Raw genomic sequence first — 22,929 nt, 5'->3', positions numbered from 1 at the left:
GCGCCTGCCCTTATGATTGATCGATCGAGCAACTTCTCCTTGATGCATGAGAATCGAAATATGTATGTAGATATATACTTCCTCCCTAATTAGTACTCTTCCGTTGTTTCCTTGCATCTGCAGCTACGGTGGCCACCAAACGATGGACATCCTTGCGGGGGCTGCAAGATATAATAATACAGATTCCTTGCGGAGTCCTCCAGATGTTGAAGTGCAGGCTCTATCACAAGATCTCGAAGACCTACGCTCCTCCATCCTGGAACTATCGAAGGAGGATGAGGATGACTCTACGTCATACACGCTCAAGATGAGCTTGATGAACCAGCTGCAGGAGCTCTGTTATGATGCTGAGGACTATTTGGAGATGGTGCGGCACTCCCGTGGCGGCTGCTGCTGGAATATTAATTGGATCCGGAGTAAGGTAAAGAGGCAGCGGCCCCCGCTAAGTGCAAAAGATATCTCTGACCTCAGATCTCGTGTGAAGCCAACAAAGCAAATAGCCCAAGCGTACAAATCTGCTAGTTCCAGAACCACCAACAAGAATGATCCTAGGCCACAAGAAGAGCCTGATAGTCGCCATGTCGTCTATTCTGATGTTAGTCTGCAACCTGATGAGCATGACGAGCCCATGAATAAGTTAGTCAGGTTGCTGGCTTTGGAAAGCGATCAGCAGCTCAAGACGGTGGCAATCCATGGGTCGGCTGGCGTTGGGAAGACAACACTTGCCAGAAGATTGTATCATTGTTATGAAGGGAGGTTCCATTTCAGGGCTTTCCTTCGGGTGTCCTGTAACCCGGATACGAGGAGGCTTCTGGCTAGCATGCTATCGAGAATTAAGGGCCAACATGTGTGCCACTACTGGGGCTTCGATGATGAGCAAGGTCTCATCGACAACATCAGAGAACATCTACAAGGAAAATCGTAAGTATTACTGCCTCAGTTCATAAGAGAAATGACACCTTTCACTTTTCACCCTCTTTGATGCATGTGCACCTTTGAGTTTTGACCACTTATTTCTTACTAGTCTATTAAAAAGACGTGCTTAAGAGATTTTGAGGTCACAGATCCAAAAAAATCTGATTTGCGGATATTTGCACATCCAAGAAATCTTCAATTTTGACCAGCTGTTATATGTCATCGAGCTAAATTAGCAAGATGGCCCATGCAATCGTTACGCTGATGAATCCTTAGGAGATTAATATGTATCGTCCTTCTTTATTTTACTTCTGCCAACTGCTCAAATCAATGATTTCTCTTTGTAAGTAGCTATTCCACTATGACTACCTCGTGCTACGTCTTCGCTTAGAGTCGTTTTTTTTTCGCCCCAAACTCAAGCTTTGTATCCTAGTTTGCAGATTAATAGTTTCCTCGTATACCATTATATAATCTGCCATAGTTTTTACATCAGCTTTGTGCGCTGTATATGTGACTAGTTGACTATATCACCTCAAACTAAAAATCCTAATACTAGTGTAAACAAGGGATTGCACCCTAAGATGATGTCATTAGGAATATGAGATATATTTGCGCCTCCTATTTTTCCTCTATGTTGATCATCCGCATTGTATGAGTAGTCTCCACGTTGTCATTTTGAAAAAGATGTCATTTTGAACTCAAATATTTATATAGGAGTAACATGTATCAGGTTCCTTCTTCGTTGAGCAATATAAATAGATCTTTTCCGAGTAAGGCGTTTGTTTATGAGGAAATTTAGTTACTAAACGGAGAAAATATGTTTAGAAGGATTAGAATGCAAAGAAGAACGGAAATGAAAAGCATAAGATTAGGCACATTTATTGGAAATAGACAAAAACAAGTAAAAAAATAAAGAAAGTGAAAATTAAAAAAATGGAGCATGGGCTGGTTGTGGCCATTTTGTGGGTTGGCACTCACACTATCTCCACTTGGATTGCAGAACAAAATCCATATCCCAAACTATCATATGCCTAATGGGGGGTATGACACCTAAGGGCATGCAGACCCAACAAGGGTAAGGTCTAGCCATGCCACTGAATCTATATCCGAAGGATCTCAAATAAAGGAAAGGAATAAATAAAATAAGAATATAGTCACTTGATATTACATAGGATTTAGAGGAGTTCAAATCTATAAGGACTTTCCTCGTTAGATTACTTAAGATGCAAGGGTACTCAGGACTATGAATATAAAGGCATTGTAATCATGTGGGATCAAGAAAGAATAGCCTCAAACTTATCCTAACCCTCAACCCATTCTCCTTGTGCCTTCTCCCTTCTCGCTGGCGATGGCCCATCTTTTGTGCTGATGCCACCCGCCGTCCTCAACCCTAGCCACCACCACCCTTGGAGACCCCCCTCCCAACTAGCCTATTACACTAGTATCTGGAGACCAGACGATACATGGCTTCCACCACCACCAACATGCAATAGCTACTCTAGATCCTCACCAACAACCTCTATAGCAACTTTGATGAGATGCACTAGCAGCTTTTCAAACCTAAACACGAGTCTGCACACCATCGAGTAGGCATGCATCCATGGCAAAGCCGCCATCATCAGCGTTCAAGCTAGATTGGATCACAAAGCCACCATCAATAACCTTGAAGTGGAGACCAAGCGAGTCATGATCATCGACGGCAAATCCTTCCTATAGAACAATATGGAGGAACCCCAATCCTCCAACACTCTAGAGATCATCATGGCGTGTCAAACAGCCAGTTCATGGCATCCCTAACACCGCAACCACTATTGTTACCATGCTTTCCCCTACTTGGCTGCCCCCCGCCAGCCACATGGGTGTCCAGGTAGCCCTGCCAAACTGCCAACCTACTTAACCAACCACCTGGCCGCCAACATAGTAGTAGCCTATGGTAGGAACACACAACGCCACTGGTCCCTACCCTGTTAGCAATGCAAGCACCATCTCCATGCTAACAACCCCATCATCGCTAATTTGACAACCCCTAAATATGACGACTTGATAGATCCACTATTGTGGCTCTCTTAACTGCAACTCCTCTTCAAGCTCATCATGTGCCTGAAGATCCACAAGTTTGGTATGACACTTTTCATCTAATAGGTGCAACACAACTTTGGTACATCTGGTTGATGATGGATGCACCAAGGTCCAATTGGGAGCTCTTCACATGAGGCCTCTTCTGGGACTTTTGCCTGACTATCTGCCGGGACATGCATAGCAACCTTACACATCCCCAGCACACATCAGCACCGTGAATGACTACATGGATAGTTTTACCACATACATGCTACATGTCGATATCACTAGTGAGCTTCATAGAAGTCACCCTCTTCATCACTGGCCTGCAACATGCACATGGATGGCGATCGCCTAGCATCACCCACGGGAGATGGAGACGGACATCGACATCGCTCGTACACAGAAGCATCTCACTCCTAGCGCCACTAATACCACATGAGCCACACTAACTCTAACCACACAACAGAGCAGGAAGTTGATGCCCCATCAGGCAAGATGGAGAGTGATTCGGCACAACCCCCTACTACAGCGGCTCAAACACTCCAGAACACCATGGCAAAGGCCCCCCATTCAGTGGGTCGGCTATAACACCGGAGCGGTAGCATATATCAACAACACCCTTGACCAAGCCATCCTCACATAGCTCTGTCTAGCTGCCATGAAAGAGCATGAACTCTAGATCATCTCATCTATTGTTGAAGTCTAGGCAGTGACACTACCTTGGTCACTACAATACAAAATCATTCACTACAACGACCACCAGTGACTTCATTGTTGCTGCAGGACTTGCTAGAATAACTAGGGACAACATCTTCCTATCTCCTAGTAGCAGCCCTCCACATGGCAACATCTACACCAATGACTCAGGACTTCCCCTCAAGCATCCTACTACTAGAGGACTGGCCACAACACATGACTATTGTTGGAAATGGTCGTCTTCTTCGATAGCAACAACCAACAATTCACCTCCATCGAGGACATCTCACTACTACAAAAAACATAACCATGACCTTTTCAAAGCCTCCTCAAAGGCAGGCATGATTTTGAACCGCCTCGGCTAATGCCTCAGATTAACCAAGGTGATCATTTTTGTTAATCGAGGCAGTTACAAACAACCACCTCGTAAAATTGATTTACAAAGGTGGTTAAAAAATAACCACCTCTAAAAATCTATTAACGGAGGTAGGCCTAATACCCCCCATTTTGGAGGCAGACCTCCTAACTTGCCCACCATGGAAAAAAGGCCACAGCACAAATAGGCCCAAACTGAGGCCTGATAACCGTTCAAGTATAAATATAGCAGCTCCTAGGGTTTCATTATCCTCTCTCTCTGTCTCTCTCTCCTTTTTAGCGCCTCATGACTCAGAACTGCGCCTCCTTCCTCATGACTCAGCATCGCACCCTCTCCAGCACTGCCGCTCATCCCTTTCTTCCTCTTCCTCTTCATTGACATCATAGGCTTGCTCCTCATATATGTGGTAGGCATGACTCCTCATTGACATGCCAGGCTTGGCCCCTCCCTGATGTAGCGATTGGCTCCAAGGTGGCCTGCACATCATGGTTAGGAGCTCTAACGTGGCCTAGGCGTCCCCTCTATGATGCAGTGGGTGTGAAGTGAAGAAAGGGCCTCCTCTGCTAATCAGATCTAGTGGTGGTGCATACAACCTTCTATCTCCCTCCCTCTCCATGCGTGACAGTGTCCCCCCTTTCCTTGCATGAGGCCTAAACGACTGCTGCTCCAGCGAGGCAACTCTTGCACAACAGATCTAGCAATGTGAGGAGCCGGTGGCAAGCAGCTAGATCTAGTCCTAGTGGCGGTGGATCCAGCCAACGTGGTTCTCCAATGATGGGGGCATGTGTGGGGCACCCTCGAATAGCAGCACACACGTGGATCCAACGAGCAGCGGTGCTGGCATTGGCAAGTAGGGGCATCAATGGTGAGGCCCAGATCTAGGCTTGGTAGGGCTATGGGCATCTTTTTGTTTTTTATTTTATTAATTGAGGCAGGCATCCAAAATTCCTCGAAAAGGGTTTGATTTACCGTGACTTTTGGTCTGAGGCATTTTGGATGCCCGCCTCGGTTAATAAAAAATGTCTACCTCAGTTAAGTTTTTTGTAGTAGTATCTACATTAGCATGTAGCATGCTAATAGCCACCCACTCATCTCTCTAGCAGACTACAACATAGGTGACCTCATCTTTGGCACCCTGCAATACTTCACCACAACACCACCCAACATGATCGCGATAACATTGTACATGTGTGTCACAAGGCAAGTCAATGCAGGGTAGGGATACATGTTTCCATGACCTCTAAGGATCATGCAAGTGCTACACTTACTAAAATCTGTCCTGGTGCTAACCTTTCCACCACATGTCATGCCCCTAGACCAATAATTAGGCTCAAGAACCTACAACTACTACATCTCTTGATACTTCAACTCCTGCCACAGTTGTTTTAAGTTTTCCGCCAATGACATCAACAATAGGAAGGTCCATCACACTCTAGGGCATGTACTTATTCATATAGAGGAGATACCATGGGGCAGCAGGCTTCTAGCCAATGGCGTCAATTACTGGACAATGACTCAACGTGAGTACATGTTGATCAAAGAATGGGGAGTGATGTCATACGTTTAATGGAGGGTCGAGGAGGGGACCCAGCCAACCCAGGCGAACCACGCGATTGCTAGCCATCCCACCTAGGGGGAGGCACAAGCCTAGCGAGGGTGGGCTCCAGCCACACCACCGACATCCATATGTGGAGGATATCAAATAAAGGAATGTAAATAAACAAATGATGCCAGTCAGATTAGATATGATTTAGAGGAATTCAAATCTATAAGGACTTTCCATGTTGGAATACTTATGATGCAAGTCTACTCAGGACTATAAATATAAAGCCAATGTAATCATCTAAGATCAAGAAAGAATAACGTCATGCTTAACCTACCCGCTCTCTCCCTGTGCCTCCTAGCTATTGCGACCTCTCCTATGCCGACGCCACTAGTCCCCTCTATCCTATTAGCTAAATAGATGCAAGTCAAGTGTCTCTAATGGTTAAGTTAGGGGCAGAGATTGATCGTAGGAAGGCTCGATCAAGAATCAACCCATAGAGTCGGTCTGGCTCACGCCACAATGCACAGAGTGCACGTAACGCATCATCATGGTGCAACAGTGTGGTGGACTCTGTGTTACGTGGCAGGGGGTTTGCTATGTATCAAACCTATAAGTCATCTATATAAGTAAGGAACAAAGGACCAAATTGGCTGCAGTTGTGGGAAGCACATTATCTCTCGTGTTTGTGTAGCCTTAGGGTTTATCTCGCCATGTTCATCATCAATCCTGGTGGCACGCAAGCAACGTTGGAGCTTGTCCATCTCCAATAGCTGGTATCAAAGCCGGTGGAGGTACGTTTGATAGTAGAAGGTGCGTGGTGATAGTGCTCACCAGATTCAAGAACAAGGAGATGTGAATGTTCATAGCTTTTGCCATGGGAACCAGCGACAAAGGACGCAGATGTCATGGAATGGGCTTGGAATTAGGCGCAGGAAGTCTCATCTGGCCGATGCTATCCAAGTCAAATTACCAAGAGTGGTCTACACATGTGCGCTGTAATCTGGAGGCCATGTACCTATGGGACGCAATCGAACTAGAGGATGTAGAAAAGGTCGAGCGGTGTCGAGATCGACTCGCGCTTGAAGCCATGATGCATGGTGTTCCCCTAAGATGCACTCGCTGTTTCTGAACAAAAAGACATCAAAGGAGGCATGGGAGGCTATCAAGTCAATGCACCGAGGGCTGAGAGGGTAAACAAAGTCAATGCACAAAAATTGCTAGCAGAATTTGAATAAATCTCATTTAAGACCAGTGAAACCATAGATGATTTTGCCATGAGAATTGGGAAGCTTGCAACCGATCAGAATGGTCTCGGTGAAAAGAGCATGGATGACACATGTGTGGTCAAGAAATTTCTATGAGTCATGCCGCCAAAATATAATCAAGTGGTGGTGACGTTAGAGATATTCTGTGACTTGAAGACCTAGACAATTGAAGATCTAGTTGGGTGGCTTAGGACTGCTGAAGATAGACTTGAATCTGCAATAGATCAAGCTACTGAGAAGGCAAAGTCCACTCTTCTCCTTATGGAGGAGTGAGTAGCGAGGAACAAGAGCAGGATGGTGGGCTTAGAGTCATCTACCCAAGGCGGTAAAGGAGGGAGCCACTACGTGAAGAAGAATAGGACAGGACCTCATTCTGGCGGTGGCAAGACCGATCGTGACAAACAAGATTCGAGCTGTCACCCATCCTTAGGGACTCATCGTCACAATGGTAGGTGCAAGAAGTGCGGTGTCTTTGGACACTGGGTGAAGTAGTGCTTGAACAAGAAGGCTGATAAGGATGGGTAGGAAGATGCAGCTCATCATGTTACCGGTGATGCTGATAAAGGACCAGCTCTTCTGGTAGCACAGGTGTGCGACGTGGTGTCCACTCCAAAGTTGGGAAGGCAAGGATAGTTTGTGAACCAAGAATGGGTGTTTCTGACAAAGTATGATGTAGGTGCGTGGGTTCTTGACACTGGCGCCACAAATCATATGATGGGTTGCCGAGATTCCTTGGTAGACATCGATGAATTTGTTTAGGGTGCTGTGAGATTTGGAGACGGGTTGACAGTAAAGATTCAAGGAGTCGTTGTAGTCACTATTGCTGGCAAGAATCAAGAGCATTGAGTACTTATGGAGGTCTATTTTATTCCTTCTCTTAGATGCAACATTGTGAGCCTAGGTCAAATCAAAGAGGCAGGATGCTATGTTGAGATTGACAAGGGTGTGATGGAGGTTTTCAAAATTGAGCAACTTGGAGTATCACGTGGTGTAATCATCAGGGCAGAACAAAGAAATCATCTTTATATCATGAAAGTAAACCTGACTTCACCTGTGTATTTGCTATCTAAAATAGAGGAGGAGGCCTGGCACTGGCATGCTCGTTTTAGGCATTTAAACTTTAGGGCTTTGCATGATCTTGATGTCAAAGATATGGTTGATGGCTTACCTTTGATTAGAAAGGTGGAACAAGTCTATGATGGTTGTGCTCTAGGCAACCAACATAGGAGACCTTTTCCTCAATCTTCTCCATGGCGTGCATCAGCTAGGCTTGAGTTGGTGCACACAGATTTGTGTGGACATATTACACCGTCCACACCAGAAGGCAAAACCTGTTTTATGCTCATTGTTGATGATTATAGTCGTTACATGTGGATTGAATTGCTGACATCCAAGGTAGAAGCATTGTCCTATTTCAAGAAGTTTAAAGCTACGTCTGAATTAGAATCTGGTTGACGGCTGCAAGCTTTCAGGAGTGATCGAGGGGGAGAGTTCAATAGTGGGGCTTTTATGGTGTTATGTGGAGATCATGGGATCAAGCACATCACCACTGCCCCGTATACTCCACAATAGAACAGGGTTGTGGAGCAAAGGAATCAGACAGTAGTTGAGATGGCACGATGTTTACTAAAGAGTATGAAAGTGCCACCTCGGTTTTAGGGAGAGGCTATCAGAATGATAGTTTATATCTTGAATTGATCGCCAACCAAAAGCCGCGTGGACAGACACCATATCAAGCATGGTATGGGAAGAAACCAGGGGTCAAGAACTTGAGGACTTTCGGTTGTGCTGCTTATGCCAAGATAGTCGGCCTAGGAACAAGGAAGATGACTAGTAGATCTGTCCGAGGTATTTTTCTTGGTTATGAACCAGGATCAAAGGCATATCGCGTTTATGACCTAGTGACTGATAAGCTATTAGTGACATGTGATGTTGTGTTTGATGAGCAACGACTGTGGAATTGGAGAGGAGATAACAACGGGGCGACGCCTGATGCTGAAGAGGTTGTGGCATCTCATATGTTTTAGGTTGATTGGGGGGACACTGTTCCCAGTCTGACAATAGGCACTGGAGGCAGTCCGACAACAGGCACTAGAGGCAAAAATTTAGAAGTTTCAGTTCCTGATCTTCCTGATCTTGATGCTGGTGAACCAGGGTTACCTGCTCCATCAATCCCACAGTATGGGGGTGGCTTTGCTATGCCTCCACACACTCCACCGATGATACAATTGACAACACCACCCACCAGACAATCTGCAGACTCTGAAGGCGTTCCAATTAGTTATTGTACTATTCTAGATTTGTTAGAGACAACAGAAGAGGTGGAGAACTATGACTACAGCGGGTTGTGCTTGCCAGCTGAGGAACCAAAGATAGTTGAAGAAGCATTGACTGAACTGTGCCAGAGAGAAGCCATGAAGTCAGAGATTCAGGCGATTGAATCAAACCAAACTTGGGATGTCAGTGAATTACCACCCAAACACAAGGCTATCGGTTTGAAGTAGGTATTCAAAATTAAGAAGGACCCTGAAGGAAATATAGTAAAGCTCAAAGCTCGTCGAGTGGCAAATGGATATGGTCAATGTTATGGAGTTGATTATGATGAAGTCTTTGCTCCAGTGGCTAGGATCGATACTGTATGAGTGTTGCTGGCTCTAGTAGCTAGAGGCAGTTTGGAAGTTCATCATATGGATGTTAAATCTGCATTTTTGAATGGTGATTTTACTGAAACTGTGTATGTAAAGCAGCCTCCAGGTTTCATAATTGGCGATGGAAGGAAAGTCTTGAAGTTGAGAAAGGCTCTCTATGGGTTGAAGCAGGCACCAAGGGCATGGAATGCCAAATTAGATAAGGAGCTGGTGGCTCCGGGTTTTGAAAAAGTAAGCTGAACTCAATCTTGATTGTGGGAGTTTATGTCAACGATTTGATTATCTTTGGATCAGATGGAGACGACATCGAGTTGTTTAAGTTAGAGATGAAGAGGAAATTCAATATGAGTATTTTGGGACTTTTGAGTTACTACTTGGGAACCAAAGTCAAGCCAGATTCAAGTGGCATTATGTCGTGTCAGAGTTCCTATGCTGCAAAGATCATTGATATGGCAGACATGACGAATTATAACTCAAGTGATACTCCCATGGAATGTCGACTGAAACTCAGCAAGAAGAATGAAGGAGATCCATTGAATCCCGTTGAGTATATAGGGAGCTTAAGGTGCATCACCCACACTAGGCCAGACTTAGCTTTTGCCGTAGGTGTTGTGAGCAGGTACATGGAAGCACCTGGGAAAGGTCACTAGATTGCTATGAAACCTATCCTGAGGTACTTAACCATGGGGTATGCCTGCAAAGTATGAGAAAGGAGCTAAGCTAAAACCAATGTTGCTTGGTTATAGTGACAGCGATTTTGCAGGAGACGTGGAGGACAGACAAAGCACCATTAGAGTTGGCTATTTTGTGAATGGCAGCTTGGTGACTTGGGCATCTGAGAAGCAGAAAATTGTTGCTCTATCTTCCTATGAAGCAGAATACGTGGCAGCAGCAGCAGGCTGTCAGGGGATATGGTTAAGCTGATTGGTTGCAGACTTTCTAGGAACGATAGAGACGACTGTCAAGCTACTCATGGACAACATGTCCACGATTGCTCTTAGCAAGAATTTGGTACACCACGATCGAAGCTAGCATATCAATACGAAGTATCACTTCCTTCGTTAGTGTGTCAATGAAGGCAAGGTGGAGATAGAACATGTCGAGACTGCAGATCAGGTCGCTGACATCTTCACAAAGGCGCTGGGGCGAGAGAAGTTCATAGAACTGAGGAGTGCATTAGGTGCCGTCGATGTGCATCTAGTTTAGGGGGTGTTTTGTTAGCTAAATGGATGCAAGTCTAGAGTCTGTAATGGTTAAGTTAGAGGCTGAGATTGACCGTAGGCGTGCTCGATCAAGACTCAACCCGTAGAGTCAGTCTGGCTCACGCCACGAGCACAGAGCGCACGTAACGCATCATCGCGATGCAATGGTGTTGCAGACTCTGTGTTACGTGGCGCTGGGGGGGGGTGTTGCTATGTATCAAACCTGTAAGTCATCTATATAAATAAGGAACAAAGGACTGAGTTGGCTGCGGTTGTGGACAGCACATTATCTCTCGTATTTGTGTAGCCTTAGGGTTTATCTCGCCGTGTTCATCATCGATCCCGGCGGCACGCAAGCGAGGATGGAGCTTGTCTAGCTCCAATATATCCTAGCCCCCCCACTCCGCTCCTCAGGAGACCACCTCCGAATCAGCCTCTTACACAAACATGGTACATCAGTATTCAAACAAAATAATGCATTATACAAACTCTCTGAATCCATGGTGACTGATCATGAATCTGCAGAGAGATGGACCAAAAGCACAACTTTCTAGTCTGTCTCCCAATCATTAAGTCAACCATCCATGATTTTACTTAATCCAACATACAGAGCATTCCCCATACATTACCAATGTCAGGTGTTTCAATATTGAGATGGTCACACTGTAATTTATACTATTGTTTGATGCAAATTCGTTATCTAAGCTTTACATGTAATTAAATTTTGTGCAAAAATCATTTTGCAGCTATTTCATTGTAATCGACGATTTATGGTCAACATCAGTGTGGGATTTCTTGAGCTGTGCTTTTCCCAAGGATAACTGCGGCAGCCGAATATTAACAACCACGCAAGTTATGGAAGTTGCATTGGCTTGCTGTAACAACCAAAGAGGGGCTGTTTTCAATATGGAACCTCTGAACGAGTATCAGTCACTGCAATTGTTTAACAGTAGAGTAAACCATATAAAGGATTATAATGCTGAAGAATGCAATAAAGTTTCATGTGAAATCTTCAAGAAGTGTGGTTATCGTTTACCGCTAGCTATAATAAATATTGCTGGTATATTAGCAGGGTGGCCGGACTATAGAAAAAATGAATGGGTGTACATATGCAAGAGTTTATTCCATACTTCAGCAGGAAATCCTACTTCTACCAAGGAGGTGATGGAGGGGTTTCTAAACCTTATGTACAACAATCTTCCAACCAAATTGAAGACATGCCTGCTCTATCTTAGTATGTATCCAGAGGGCTGTGTTATCGGAAAGGATGATTTGGTGAGGCAATGGGTAGCTCAAGGTATTTTTAGTCAAATGGAATGGAAAGGACGAGAACTTGAAGTGGGTTTTATTTATTTTGATGAGCTCCTGAAAAGAGGATTGATCCAGCTTGTAGATACGGACAATAATAATCAAGTGTTGTCATGTATAGTTCATCAGGTGGTACTTGATTTTATTACAAAGAAATCCATGCAGGAAAACTTCATTATTGTCGTGGATTATCGTGACACCATGACAGGGCTTCCTGATAGTAAGGTTCATCGCCTGTCTGTCAGGTTTGGACATGCCAAAAACGCACAGATACCACGGAGCTTCAGAATATGCCAAGTTCGGTCCTTTATATTTTCTGGATTCGTTAAATCTGTACCTTCCCTTGTGAAGTATTGCCTTCTTCGAGTTCTGGTTCTTCATGTTTGGAGTGATCAAGAAAAAAAAGTTCTAGAGCTTTCTTCAATTGGTTATATGTTTCAACTAAGATATCTGAAAGTGCAATGCAACATGATAGTCAATCTCCCAGTGAACATTGGAGGCCTGAGACACTTAGAGACACTCGAAGTGGATGCAGAAGCAGTTGTTGTTACACAAGATGTTTTTAGCTTAAAGAGTTTGTTGCATCTCTGCCTTCCTAGCATGACTTACATGCCCGGTGCCTATGGGATTGGCAGCTTGACATCACTTCGTAGTCTTGGCTACGTTGACCTGAGCCAACTTGGCAAGCTGACCAATTTGCAGGATCTTCATCTAACCTGCTCTACAGTTCATTCCCGGCGTCAAATTAGCAACGTCAAACGTCTTGCTTCAGTTCTGGAGAAATGCACCAACCTCAGATCCCTAATTCTCCGTGGTGAAGCATCTTCAAACCAGAGCATTTCTCTTGATGGCTTGAGCAGGTTCAATCCCCTACCCACCAATCTCGAGAGGTTTGTGCTGTCCCCGCGGACATTCAAAATGTCAAGGCTCCCAGAGTGGATTGGACTGCTAAGCAATAAGCTCTTTACTCTCAAGATTGCCGTTGGCCAGTTGTCAAGTGGTGATGTTGATATCCTCAAAACACTCTCTGCCCTAACTGCTCTTTCTTTGTATCTTCGGAGCACCCCTAAGAACAAGGAATGGATCATATTTAGTGAGGGGTTCCCATTGCTCAAGTATTTGAAGTTCACTTGCACTGCACTATGCGTGAAATTTAGTGGAGGAGCTATGCCCGATGTTCAAAGGCTCAAAGTATGTTTCAATGCTAACACAATGCACCAGTACAGGCCAGAAGATACAGGAATTGGGTACTTGGCAGGCATAAAAGTGATCTCTGCCAAAATCGGAGCTGCCAGTACAGATCAAACCAGCAGAGAGACTGCTAAGTCAAGGTTGGTGCATGCGATTATTAGCAACCATGCAAGGCTTCGTTGCCTCGAAGAAAACCGTTCAAACCCTCCTGTCATAAATGTACAAATGGTGGACTGGGTTATTGATGGAGACACAGAAGAGAGTTCAGCAGATGTTATGATTCGTAATGATGCAATCAGGGTTGCCCATGAGCAGATCAGGTCATCTTTAAGTGACTTCCTTTTCATAAGTCGAGCCCCGCTTCTTGCATCCGTATTCACAAGGCGAGGTCCAAATAACCAACATAGAATCGAAGAAAATGATGTGGGAAAAGATATTATCACAAGGGAATCCTCTTCGCTCATGCAAAAACCAGGTATTCCATTTTTATCCTACATAGTTTTAAAAATAATATTTTCATTTACCAATTTATTTTACATCACATAGCGTTTCAATATAAGCTTTGTTATCTACACAAACATAATTTGTTAAAAACTACATGATTAGGAAAGTAATTGTTTTTTAATAATGCTGAAGTAATATGTGAAGGCACTTGGGTTATGTCGATATCCTCTATGCCTAAATAGGAGATCCCCACTAGAGTATTTTTCTACAATTTCGTGAAGCCACGTCATCAATGGGTCCCACAATTCACTACTAATCTTCAAGTCACGTAGGTGCACCCAACCAAAACGTCTCCCCCACCATCAGCCATGGACGTTCACACATTCGTTCCAATTCCAGAAACTGATACACGTTGATGTCTGAGCTATTTATCTCCTATCTGTCCCACTTCCTTTATCCCTACCCACCATAGAGTTTGCATCCTTTAAAAACCTAGACCATCACGGCAAGAGGAATGGTGGCTGTGGCAACAAGTTGAGCAGCAGTGTCGTCGAGTACCAACCCCCATGCAGCGGTGCGGGGTCCTCTGCCACCATGTACCACACCCGCTCCCGTCAACCTCCCATGCCGCTCCTACCCTATCCTCGCGCACCTCCATGCCTACATCGGCGCTCCCATGCCTGAGCACAGGGCCCAACCATGCTTCGCGGGCATTGACAGCCCAGCCATGCTCACCGAGGTGCAGGCATGCTCTTCTCAGCCAGCGGCAGGGGCAACCGCCTCTTGGATGCCTTCCTCCGCCTCATCCATGCTTACAGCAGCTTCCAAGAGGACATGGTGGAGCCAGAACGGGGACCTGACCACCATTCACCGGCATGACGGCGTGCGCCTCGCCTTCGCTCTCAGGTCGCAGCACAAAGCTGGCAAGAACATTGGCTGCCTCACGGCCTCCACTAGGAACAGTGCGACTGGCAGTAGACAGCAGGCCCTTGCGCGTTTCCCTCAGCGAGTTGCGGAGGTTGAGGTGGCCAAGGCCGCCGCGTCGACCACATGTTCAGCACCTTCGCGACCATGTTAGCAGCGTCCTCCGCTGGAGCGTATTCCTGCAAGAGTTTGTGGAATCTTGATTTTGTACGAAATTAGGAGATCAATTCAGGAGGATAGATCGATTAGGGGATTTTTATGTTGGAGTTCATCCGGGGAGGAAGAAAAAGAGGTGGAAGATTTTTCTCACATGCAAATTAAAGGAAGGGGATGGGGCCTTGGCTCATGCTGTTGTGTTTTATGTACTCGAGAGTACACAAATGTCCCACGTTGGTCTGGGCATCAATCTATCATGTTGATGTTGTTACGACCAAAAACTGGAATGGGTATATATGGTGCATCGGTGTAGACTAGAGGTGAGAGGACATTCAAAATCTCAGTACACTGCAGTGTAGTTCCATCATTTCCCTTTTTTTTTCCTTTATTCATTCTTTTTTACTTTCAACTTCAATATTTAAAAGTAGCTCTATGCTCAATATAACGTTACAAAGTTCCCGCAGCAACGCGCGGGGTATCATCTAGTATTTCATTACCACAAAAAGCCTAATAGTGATAGTTGCATTATCAAATGCCAAAAGTGATGGGCGCGCGCGTTTTGTTGGTCATCTGATACATATTATTAATATCTACTCCGAATGTGACATATTTTTACCCTTATTTTTCCTTTTTTAGATAATAGATAGTTCATATCGGGCTTCATCTATCTAGGTAGACTCAGGATAATTATTACAAAAAAGTTCCACACACCAGCACACATGCTGTAAAGAATGAGCATCTTACAGAATTCGCTCAAGCAAATGAAATAATGTTTATAACTAAACAAGACCAACCACCTATTGGAGCTGAAGGAATGCAAAGCAGACGTCTCAAGGTGTTGTCCAACTAGGATCTGGTATCACAGTTCGTTACACTACTACAACTTTGCCCTAGCCAATGGATTCTACTGAGCAAAACCTATAAAAAAGATTTTGGTCTAGATTTGTCAAAAACCACTTCGTTTCTCGTGAGGCAGATTCTCCATCAACACTGAGGCTGCAGTCAATAACAATTCATTATGTTTGTTCCTACCCATTTTTGACCATCTATTAAACATGACATCTATACTATGAGGAAGCGAGATCCCAAACATAAGGTGTACAGTGTGCCACAAGAATTTGGCATAGAAACAATGCAAAAAAAATGTTGAATAATATCTGGTGAGTAGCAAAAGCTACATCTTGCGTCTCCAACCCAACTATGCTTGGCTTGGTTATCTCTAGTTAAAGTTACACTATTTTTTAGGTACAACAAATATATTTTTATTTTTGAAGTAATTTTGATATGTCAAATATCTTGTGCAACTCTAACCTCATTTACACCAATCCCTTAGATTTCTTCCCACTAAATTCCTTCAGAAAGAAATATTTAGTGGGACTGAACTAAGTACCTTCACTACGGAATCCTGTTTTCTTCTAACTATGTTAAACAGGGCAGGGAATCTATCTTTAAGCGGGAAATTACCAAGCCACGTGTCCACCCAAAATCGAGTTTGTGTGCCATCTTTCATCATGAAAGATCTGAAACTCATAAAAGTCTCTTCAAGATTCATCAAGTTTTTCCAAAAGTAGGAACACGTTGCTCTCTTTACACATCCCCCTAACGTCTTGTCTTTAATATATTTGTTCATCAAAAGTTCTTGCGACAAATCATCTTCATTTAATAATCTGAAAATCCATTTGCTTAACAAACATTTGTTTTGTATGTCCATGTTTTGAATACCTAGACCTCGTTGTATTTTTGGTTGGCATAGTATTTTCCATTTGACTAATCTTTATTTCCATTTGTGTTGGTCATTCTGCCAATAAAATCTCGACCTGAAGCAGTTGAATTTTTCTAACACACCTTGTGGAATTTTAAAGAAAGACAACATAAATATTGATGGGTTGGAAAGTACCGAGTTTATCAATACTAACGGCCACCGGTAGAAAGCAACTTTTCTTTCCAGCCACTAAGTCTCTTCTCAATTTTATTTTCAATTTTCTATCAATCTCTCTGTTGCTTAATTTTCAGAACGGACACCGGTGAAAAAACACTACCTCTCTTCACAAAACCCTAGAACCACAACCAGAAAAAACATACTTGAGAGCATCTCCAAGAGATTAATCAAATCATTTTCTAAAGATAAATTTGGCTATTGTTGAAGGAAAAACATCTCCAACAGACTTTATGAATAACTCTTCAAATTTAGTAGCACTCCATCCTGTTGGCGTAGAGAACACTCGTGCGCTAGATCGAACACGGCGGCGGCGTCACGATGGTGACAGCGGCGAGACACAGAATGAAGAACAATAGAGCTAGGGTTTGTTGCTGCAAATGTCGCAGCCTTGGCCGGTTCCTTTACCTTGTATATATAGATACATAAGATGGGATGACGGAACATGCCTCCGTGTATCCCGCGCCACGTTACGTGCCGTGTACAACACCGTTTCACTGCGACGTGTACCCTATGCAGCAACGCGTAGCGTGGCGCTCACAGACCGGATTCTCCAGGTTGTGTCATAGCTAAGCACGTCTCCTGCCATGCATTGCCTGCTACGCCTACCTTATGCTAATGACTGAACAAAGTAGATTACAAGTATTGCAACAATTTAGCCTATGCTAACAATGCACCTCCTAAACTTGTTGCACCCTCACCATGCGAAGAGCTCTCCTCAGATCGATGAATCTTGCTCGCCCCAATGCCTTTGTGAAGATATCGGCCAACTGATCAGCAGTGCCGATGTGATCCACCTCCACCTTGCCATCTTCAATGCACTCACGAATAAATTGAAACCTTGTATCTGTGTTTGCTTCTATCATGATGCACTGGATTTTTACTCAGGGCAATTTCAGACTTATTGTCCATGAGCAGCTTTAGTGACATTTCCTTTGTTCCTAACATGTCTCCTAGCAACCAGCTCAACCAGACTCCTTGACAGGGTGGTGCTGCTGCCACATACTCAGCTTCACAGGAAGAAAGAGCGACAATCTTTTGCTTCTGTGAAGACCAAGTGACAAGATTGTTGCCTAGAAAGTAGACCACCCTTGTCGTGCTCTTCCTATCTTCAACATCCCCAGCGAAGTCACTGTAACCTAGCAGCAGTGGTATCAGTTCAATGCCTCGCTCATATTTGCAGCCGAGATCCACAGTGCCTTTCAGGTACCTTAGTATTTGCTTCACAGCACCCCAATGAGCTTGACTTGGAGCCTCCATGAACCTGCGAACCACACCTACTGCATATGCAAGGTTAGGTCTTGTGTTCACTAAATATCTCAAACTCCCAATAATGCTTCTATACTGTGAAGGTCTAACAACCTTGTATTCCACCTTCTTACCTAACTTGAGCCTTGCTTCCATTGGAGTTGCAGTGGGGTTACAATTCTGCATGCCTGCACTCTCCAATATCTTCTTTGAATAAGCATATTGACTCAGTGTGATTCCATCATCTCCCTGCTTTACCTCGATACCTAAGTAATAACTCAGGAGACCTAAATCACTCATGATGAATTTCTTCTTCATCTCTGTCTTGAATTTAGTTATGTCATTAAGACTAGGACCAGAGATGACTAGATCATCAACATAAACTCCCACAAGAAGGAAAGACTCCTTATTGCTTCTCCTATAGACAGCATGTTCCAACTTGCTTCTCACAAATCCAAGAGCAATCAGCTCTATGTCGAGTTTAAAATTCCAGGCCCTAGGTGCCTATCTCAAGCCGTAGAGTGCTTTTCTGAGCTTCAGTACTTTGTCATCACCCCCAACAATGAAACCAGGAGGCTGCTTTACATACACCACTTCCAATATATCTCCAGTGAGGAAAGCTGATTTTACATCCATATGATTCACTTCCCATCCTCCTTCTGCAACTAAAGCCAATAAGACCCTCACTGTTTCAATTCGAGCAACAGGTGCAAATACTTCCTCAAAATCCACTCCTTGCACTTGAGCATAGCCCTTTGCCACTAATCTAGCTTTGTGCTTGATCAAATTCCCATCAGGGTCCTTCTTCAACTTGAAAACCTACTTCAGGCCAATTGCCTTATGCCCCTTAGGCAATTCACTAACATCCCAGGTTCTATTCTCCTCGATAGCCTGCATTTCGGCTCTCATGGCTTGTCTCCAACATTCTTCGGTCATAGCTTCTTCCACTAAGCTTGGTTCTTCTGCAGCTACAAGGCACATCCCACTGTACTCGACATTAGGGACCAGTTCAGTTGAATCAAGAAGATCAGCAACTGTTCTGTACCGCAAAGGTACCCCTTCGGAGTCTGCAGAACCATTTGTTGGAGGTGTCGCCCATTGAATCAAATTACCCGGTGCTGTTGACCCTGCTCTAGAGATGGGAGTATATGGTGATCCTAACTCCTCTTGGAATGGAATTGACTCCGATGGAGAGACTGGGTCACCGCCTGCACCAACCGAATCAGCAGATGCACTCGGTTCATGGTCTATTGTTGGACCATGTCAATATCATCATACTGCACTTCAAATGTATACGGTACTGCAGCCATCATCCCACCGAGCTCATCATTTTTCTCCTCCCAATTCCATGCTGTTTGCTCATCAAATATCACATCTCTGGACACCATCAAACGATTATTCACTGGATCAAATATCCTATACCCCTTCGTTCCAGATTCACAACCGAAGAACACCCCTAGGATTGATCTGTCTGATAATTTTGTTATGCCTGGTCCAAGCTTTTTCGCAAAGGCTCTACAACCGAATACATGCAAGTGCTTGACACCCGGTTTCCTGCTGAACCATGCTTCATACGGCGTCTTCCCATTCAAGCATTTAGTAGGAGCTCTGTTCAACAAGTATACTGCTGTTTGGACAGCTTCCCCCAGTATTTCCCTGGGACTTTCATAGACTTGAGCAGGCAGCGATCCATCTCTACAACACTTTGATTACGCTGTTCCACCGCACCATTTTGTTGGGGCGTGTATGGTGTAGTTGTGTTATGCTTGATGCCCTCTTCCCTGCAGAAAGTTATGAAGACTCCTGAGTTGAACTCTCCTCGACGGTCAGTTCTGAAAGCTTTGAGCCTACACCCTGACTCCAGCTCAGCAGAAGCTTTGATCTTCTTGAAATATAGGAACGCCTCATCCTTTGTTCGCAGTAAGTCTAGCCACTTATAGCGGCTGTAATCATTCACCACAAGCAAAAAATACGACTTGCCTCCGGGTGTAACGGGCTTAATCTGGCCACAGAGATCAGCATGAACCAATTCAAGCCCTTTCTCTGCATGATATGCAGTCGCTCGTGGGAAGGGTGCACGGTGCTGCTTGCGCAGGGCACAGCCATCACACACTTGTTCTACCTCCCGGATACGAGGCACTCCTACTGCCATCTCCTTGTAGCCGAGATCATGTAGTGACTTGAAGTTTAGGTGACCGTATCTTGCATGCCAAAGCCAAGCAACTTCATTCAGTTTGGAGTGGAGACAGATTGGGGAGGTTAGCTTCACCTTCATTACATAGTGTCAGTTCTCCTTTCTGCCTGTAACAGAACTGCGCGCTGCCTTTGTGCAGCTTGTCTGTGTTCCAGTACCTCCAATACCCCATGCTCAATTTCAACACGGCATCCAGCTTCTTCAAGCTGTCCAAGACTGACTATGTTGCACTTTAGTGAAGGTATATAATACACCTCTATGAGCACCCGATGTTCCTTGTATTTGCCGGTCATTGCAACAGCTCCCATCCCCTGGATTTCAACTGTGGAACCATCTCCGAACCTCACAGCTCCATGAACAGACTCGTCAAGAGTTACTAGAGCTTCTCGACAGCCTGTCATATGGTCTGTGGCCCCTGTGTCTAGAATCCAAGCTCCTTCTTCATACTCCGTCGGGAACACCCGTTCCTGATTCAGTAACACTCTCTGCAACCCAGAGATTTGAGTTTTTACCACCGTGCAAACCTGAGCCACCATCAGCGCTCCTGTCTCCACATCTCCTGCAACATGATGCACAGCCTCATGCTTATCATCTTTCAGCTTTGTCTTGCATTCTTTTGCATAGTGCCCATAGATGTTGCACTTATGACATCTCCCTTTATGACGTGGAGTCCCCATCGATGTCAGATTCTTTGCACCGGAGTCCCATGCATCACTGCCGCCATGGGCTCCTTGCCTGTCCTTGCGGACATAGCGACCACCATTGCCGCCATTTTGACCCGATGACGAGGATTAATCTGAAGTCATCCTACTTTTATTCTTGGCTGTCCACTCGTCCTCTGTCATCAAAAGATTGCCTGCCTTTTCTGTGATAGCATCCACCGTTGGCTAGAACCGATCTTCAGCCGCCCGCAAGCGTCCGATTAGTTCCTCAGTCGAGAGTGCATCAAGATCACATAACATCTCTATAGCAATTGCAATTTGATTATAACGAGTAGGAACAACTCTGAGAAATTTTCTCACCACCCTTTTATCGCCGACGCTCTTCTCCCCAAGTCCAGTCAGATCGGTGGTGATCTTGGTGATGCGTATGGAGAAGTCCTCAATTGTTTCTCCAGCTTTGAAGGCAATCGACTCGAACTCGGCCAGCAACTTCTGGGCACTTACTGCCTTAACGCGTTCTGCTCCAAGGCGCATCGATTTGATGGCCTCCCAAGCCTCCTCCACCGTCTTCTTATTCAACAACATGGGGTGCATCTCTGGTGGTACGCCGTGCAGCATGGCCTCGAGACCTAGCCTATCACGACGTCTCTCAGCCTTGTCGTCGGTGACTGCATCCCAAAGGAACATTGCCTCCAGATTGCATTGGACATGCGATGCCCACTCTTGGTAGTTCGTGCACGTCAACAAAGGCCACATCAAGTTCTCGGCTGCGGTGTTGAACGCCTTCTCCATCGCTTCTTGATTCCCCGACATAGACACTTCGACGACTTCGGCAACCGTGTTTGTTCTACTCGATCAGAACAGACATCCTCCTGATCTTCTTCTCACATCCTCACCTACACCGATGCCTTCAACCTGGGCTCCGACACCACGTGTTGGCGTAGAGAACACTCGTGCGCTGGATCGAACACGGCGGCGGCGTCACGATGGTGACCGTGGCGAGACACAGAACGAAGAACAATAGAGCTAGGGTTTGTTGCTGCCAAATGTCGCAGCCTTGGCCGGTTCCTTTACCTTGTATATATAGATACATAAGATGGGATCACGGAACATGCCTCCGCGTATCCCGCGTCACGTTACGTGCCGTGTACAACACCATTTGACCGCAACGTGTACCCCGTGCAGCAACGCGTAGCGTGGCGCTCACAGACTCTCTAGGTTGTGTCATAGCTGAGCACGTCTCTAGCCATGCATTGCCTGCTACGCCTACCTTATGCTAATGACTGAACAAAGTAGATTACAAGTATTGCAACAATTTAGCCTATGCTAACACATCCCACCTTGTTTGCTCTCTACATTTGGATAACCTATCTCACTAGTCATCCTTTATAGAGTCTGTTAGAGTACTCTAATATCTTTTTTGTCAAATCTATTTTAGAGAGTAGCTAAACAAGTAAATTTGGCTAGTCTTTCTGGCTAATATCTTGGAGATGCTCTGATGTCTCATAGACCTGCTAGCTAAACTGGCCAAATCCAACCTTGGGTGCACTAGATATACATATCATTGATAAACTTGTCTAAAAGTTGGCATACCTAGGATATCCATGACAGGGTGGTACAAAACTATGCCACTTGTGCATGATATGAAACAACGAGCCAGGTATATATCGTCTTAAGGACTCAAGTTATGAACTACGTAGAGCACATCCTAATCCATCTATATATTTTTGGTTCTCTTTAGCCCACTTCTAGAATATCTATGCGATAGAATAGAAAATGCAATAGATAGGAGCCATTTAGTTTCCCGAGTATGTGTTTCTACGTGTAAATTGCACACATGGCTTTGTATCCGGATTTGTTATTCTGGTAGTAGTACTTGAAATTACATACACTATAAACATGCCCCGGCAGTTATAAATTGTACACTGAGCTTCCTAAACTCTAGTGTTGTACCATCGTGGTCCAACCACCCTGCCCACAGCCCACCGCCGCATTTAATTTGTTGGTACTGAACTACTGATGGGCCGGCCACAAGGGGTTGTGGCAGAATTTTGATGTCTGTTACCATCTCCAAGGTCCAGGTCACATGTTCTTTTGTGCATTTTTCCTTCTAATTTCTTTTCTTCTCATATTTATAGCCATATACCTACTATAGTA

General features: G+C 44.8%; 1 protein-coding gene across 1 annotated transcript in view; it reads left to right on the top strand.

The window, feature by feature from the left end:
• The window catches only part of LOC8155719, a 47,089-nt gene continuing 24,299 nt past the window's right edge, over positions 140 to 22,929 (top strand). Inside the window, exons 1-2 of the mRNA XM_002489093.2 lie at positions 140 to 921; positions 11,456 to 13,683. Of these exons, the coding sequence (XP_002489138.2) occupies positions 143 to 921; positions 11,456 to 13,683 (3,007 nt within the window). The 5' untranslated portion in view covers positions 140 to 142. The remainder of the gene's footprint in view (positions 922 to 11,455; positions 13,684 to 22,929) is intronic.

This window comes from Sorghum bicolor, chromosome 5, assembly GCF_000003195.3.
Source record: "Sorghum bicolor cultivar BTx623 chromosome 5, Sorghum_bicolor_NCBIv3, whole genome shotgun sequence".
In the NCBI taxonomy this organism is placed as follows: Eukaryota; Viridiplantae; Streptophyta; class Magnoliopsida; order Poales; family Poaceae; genus Sorghum; species Sorghum bicolor.
This window is presented reverse-complemented; position numbering and strand designations above follow the sequence as displayed.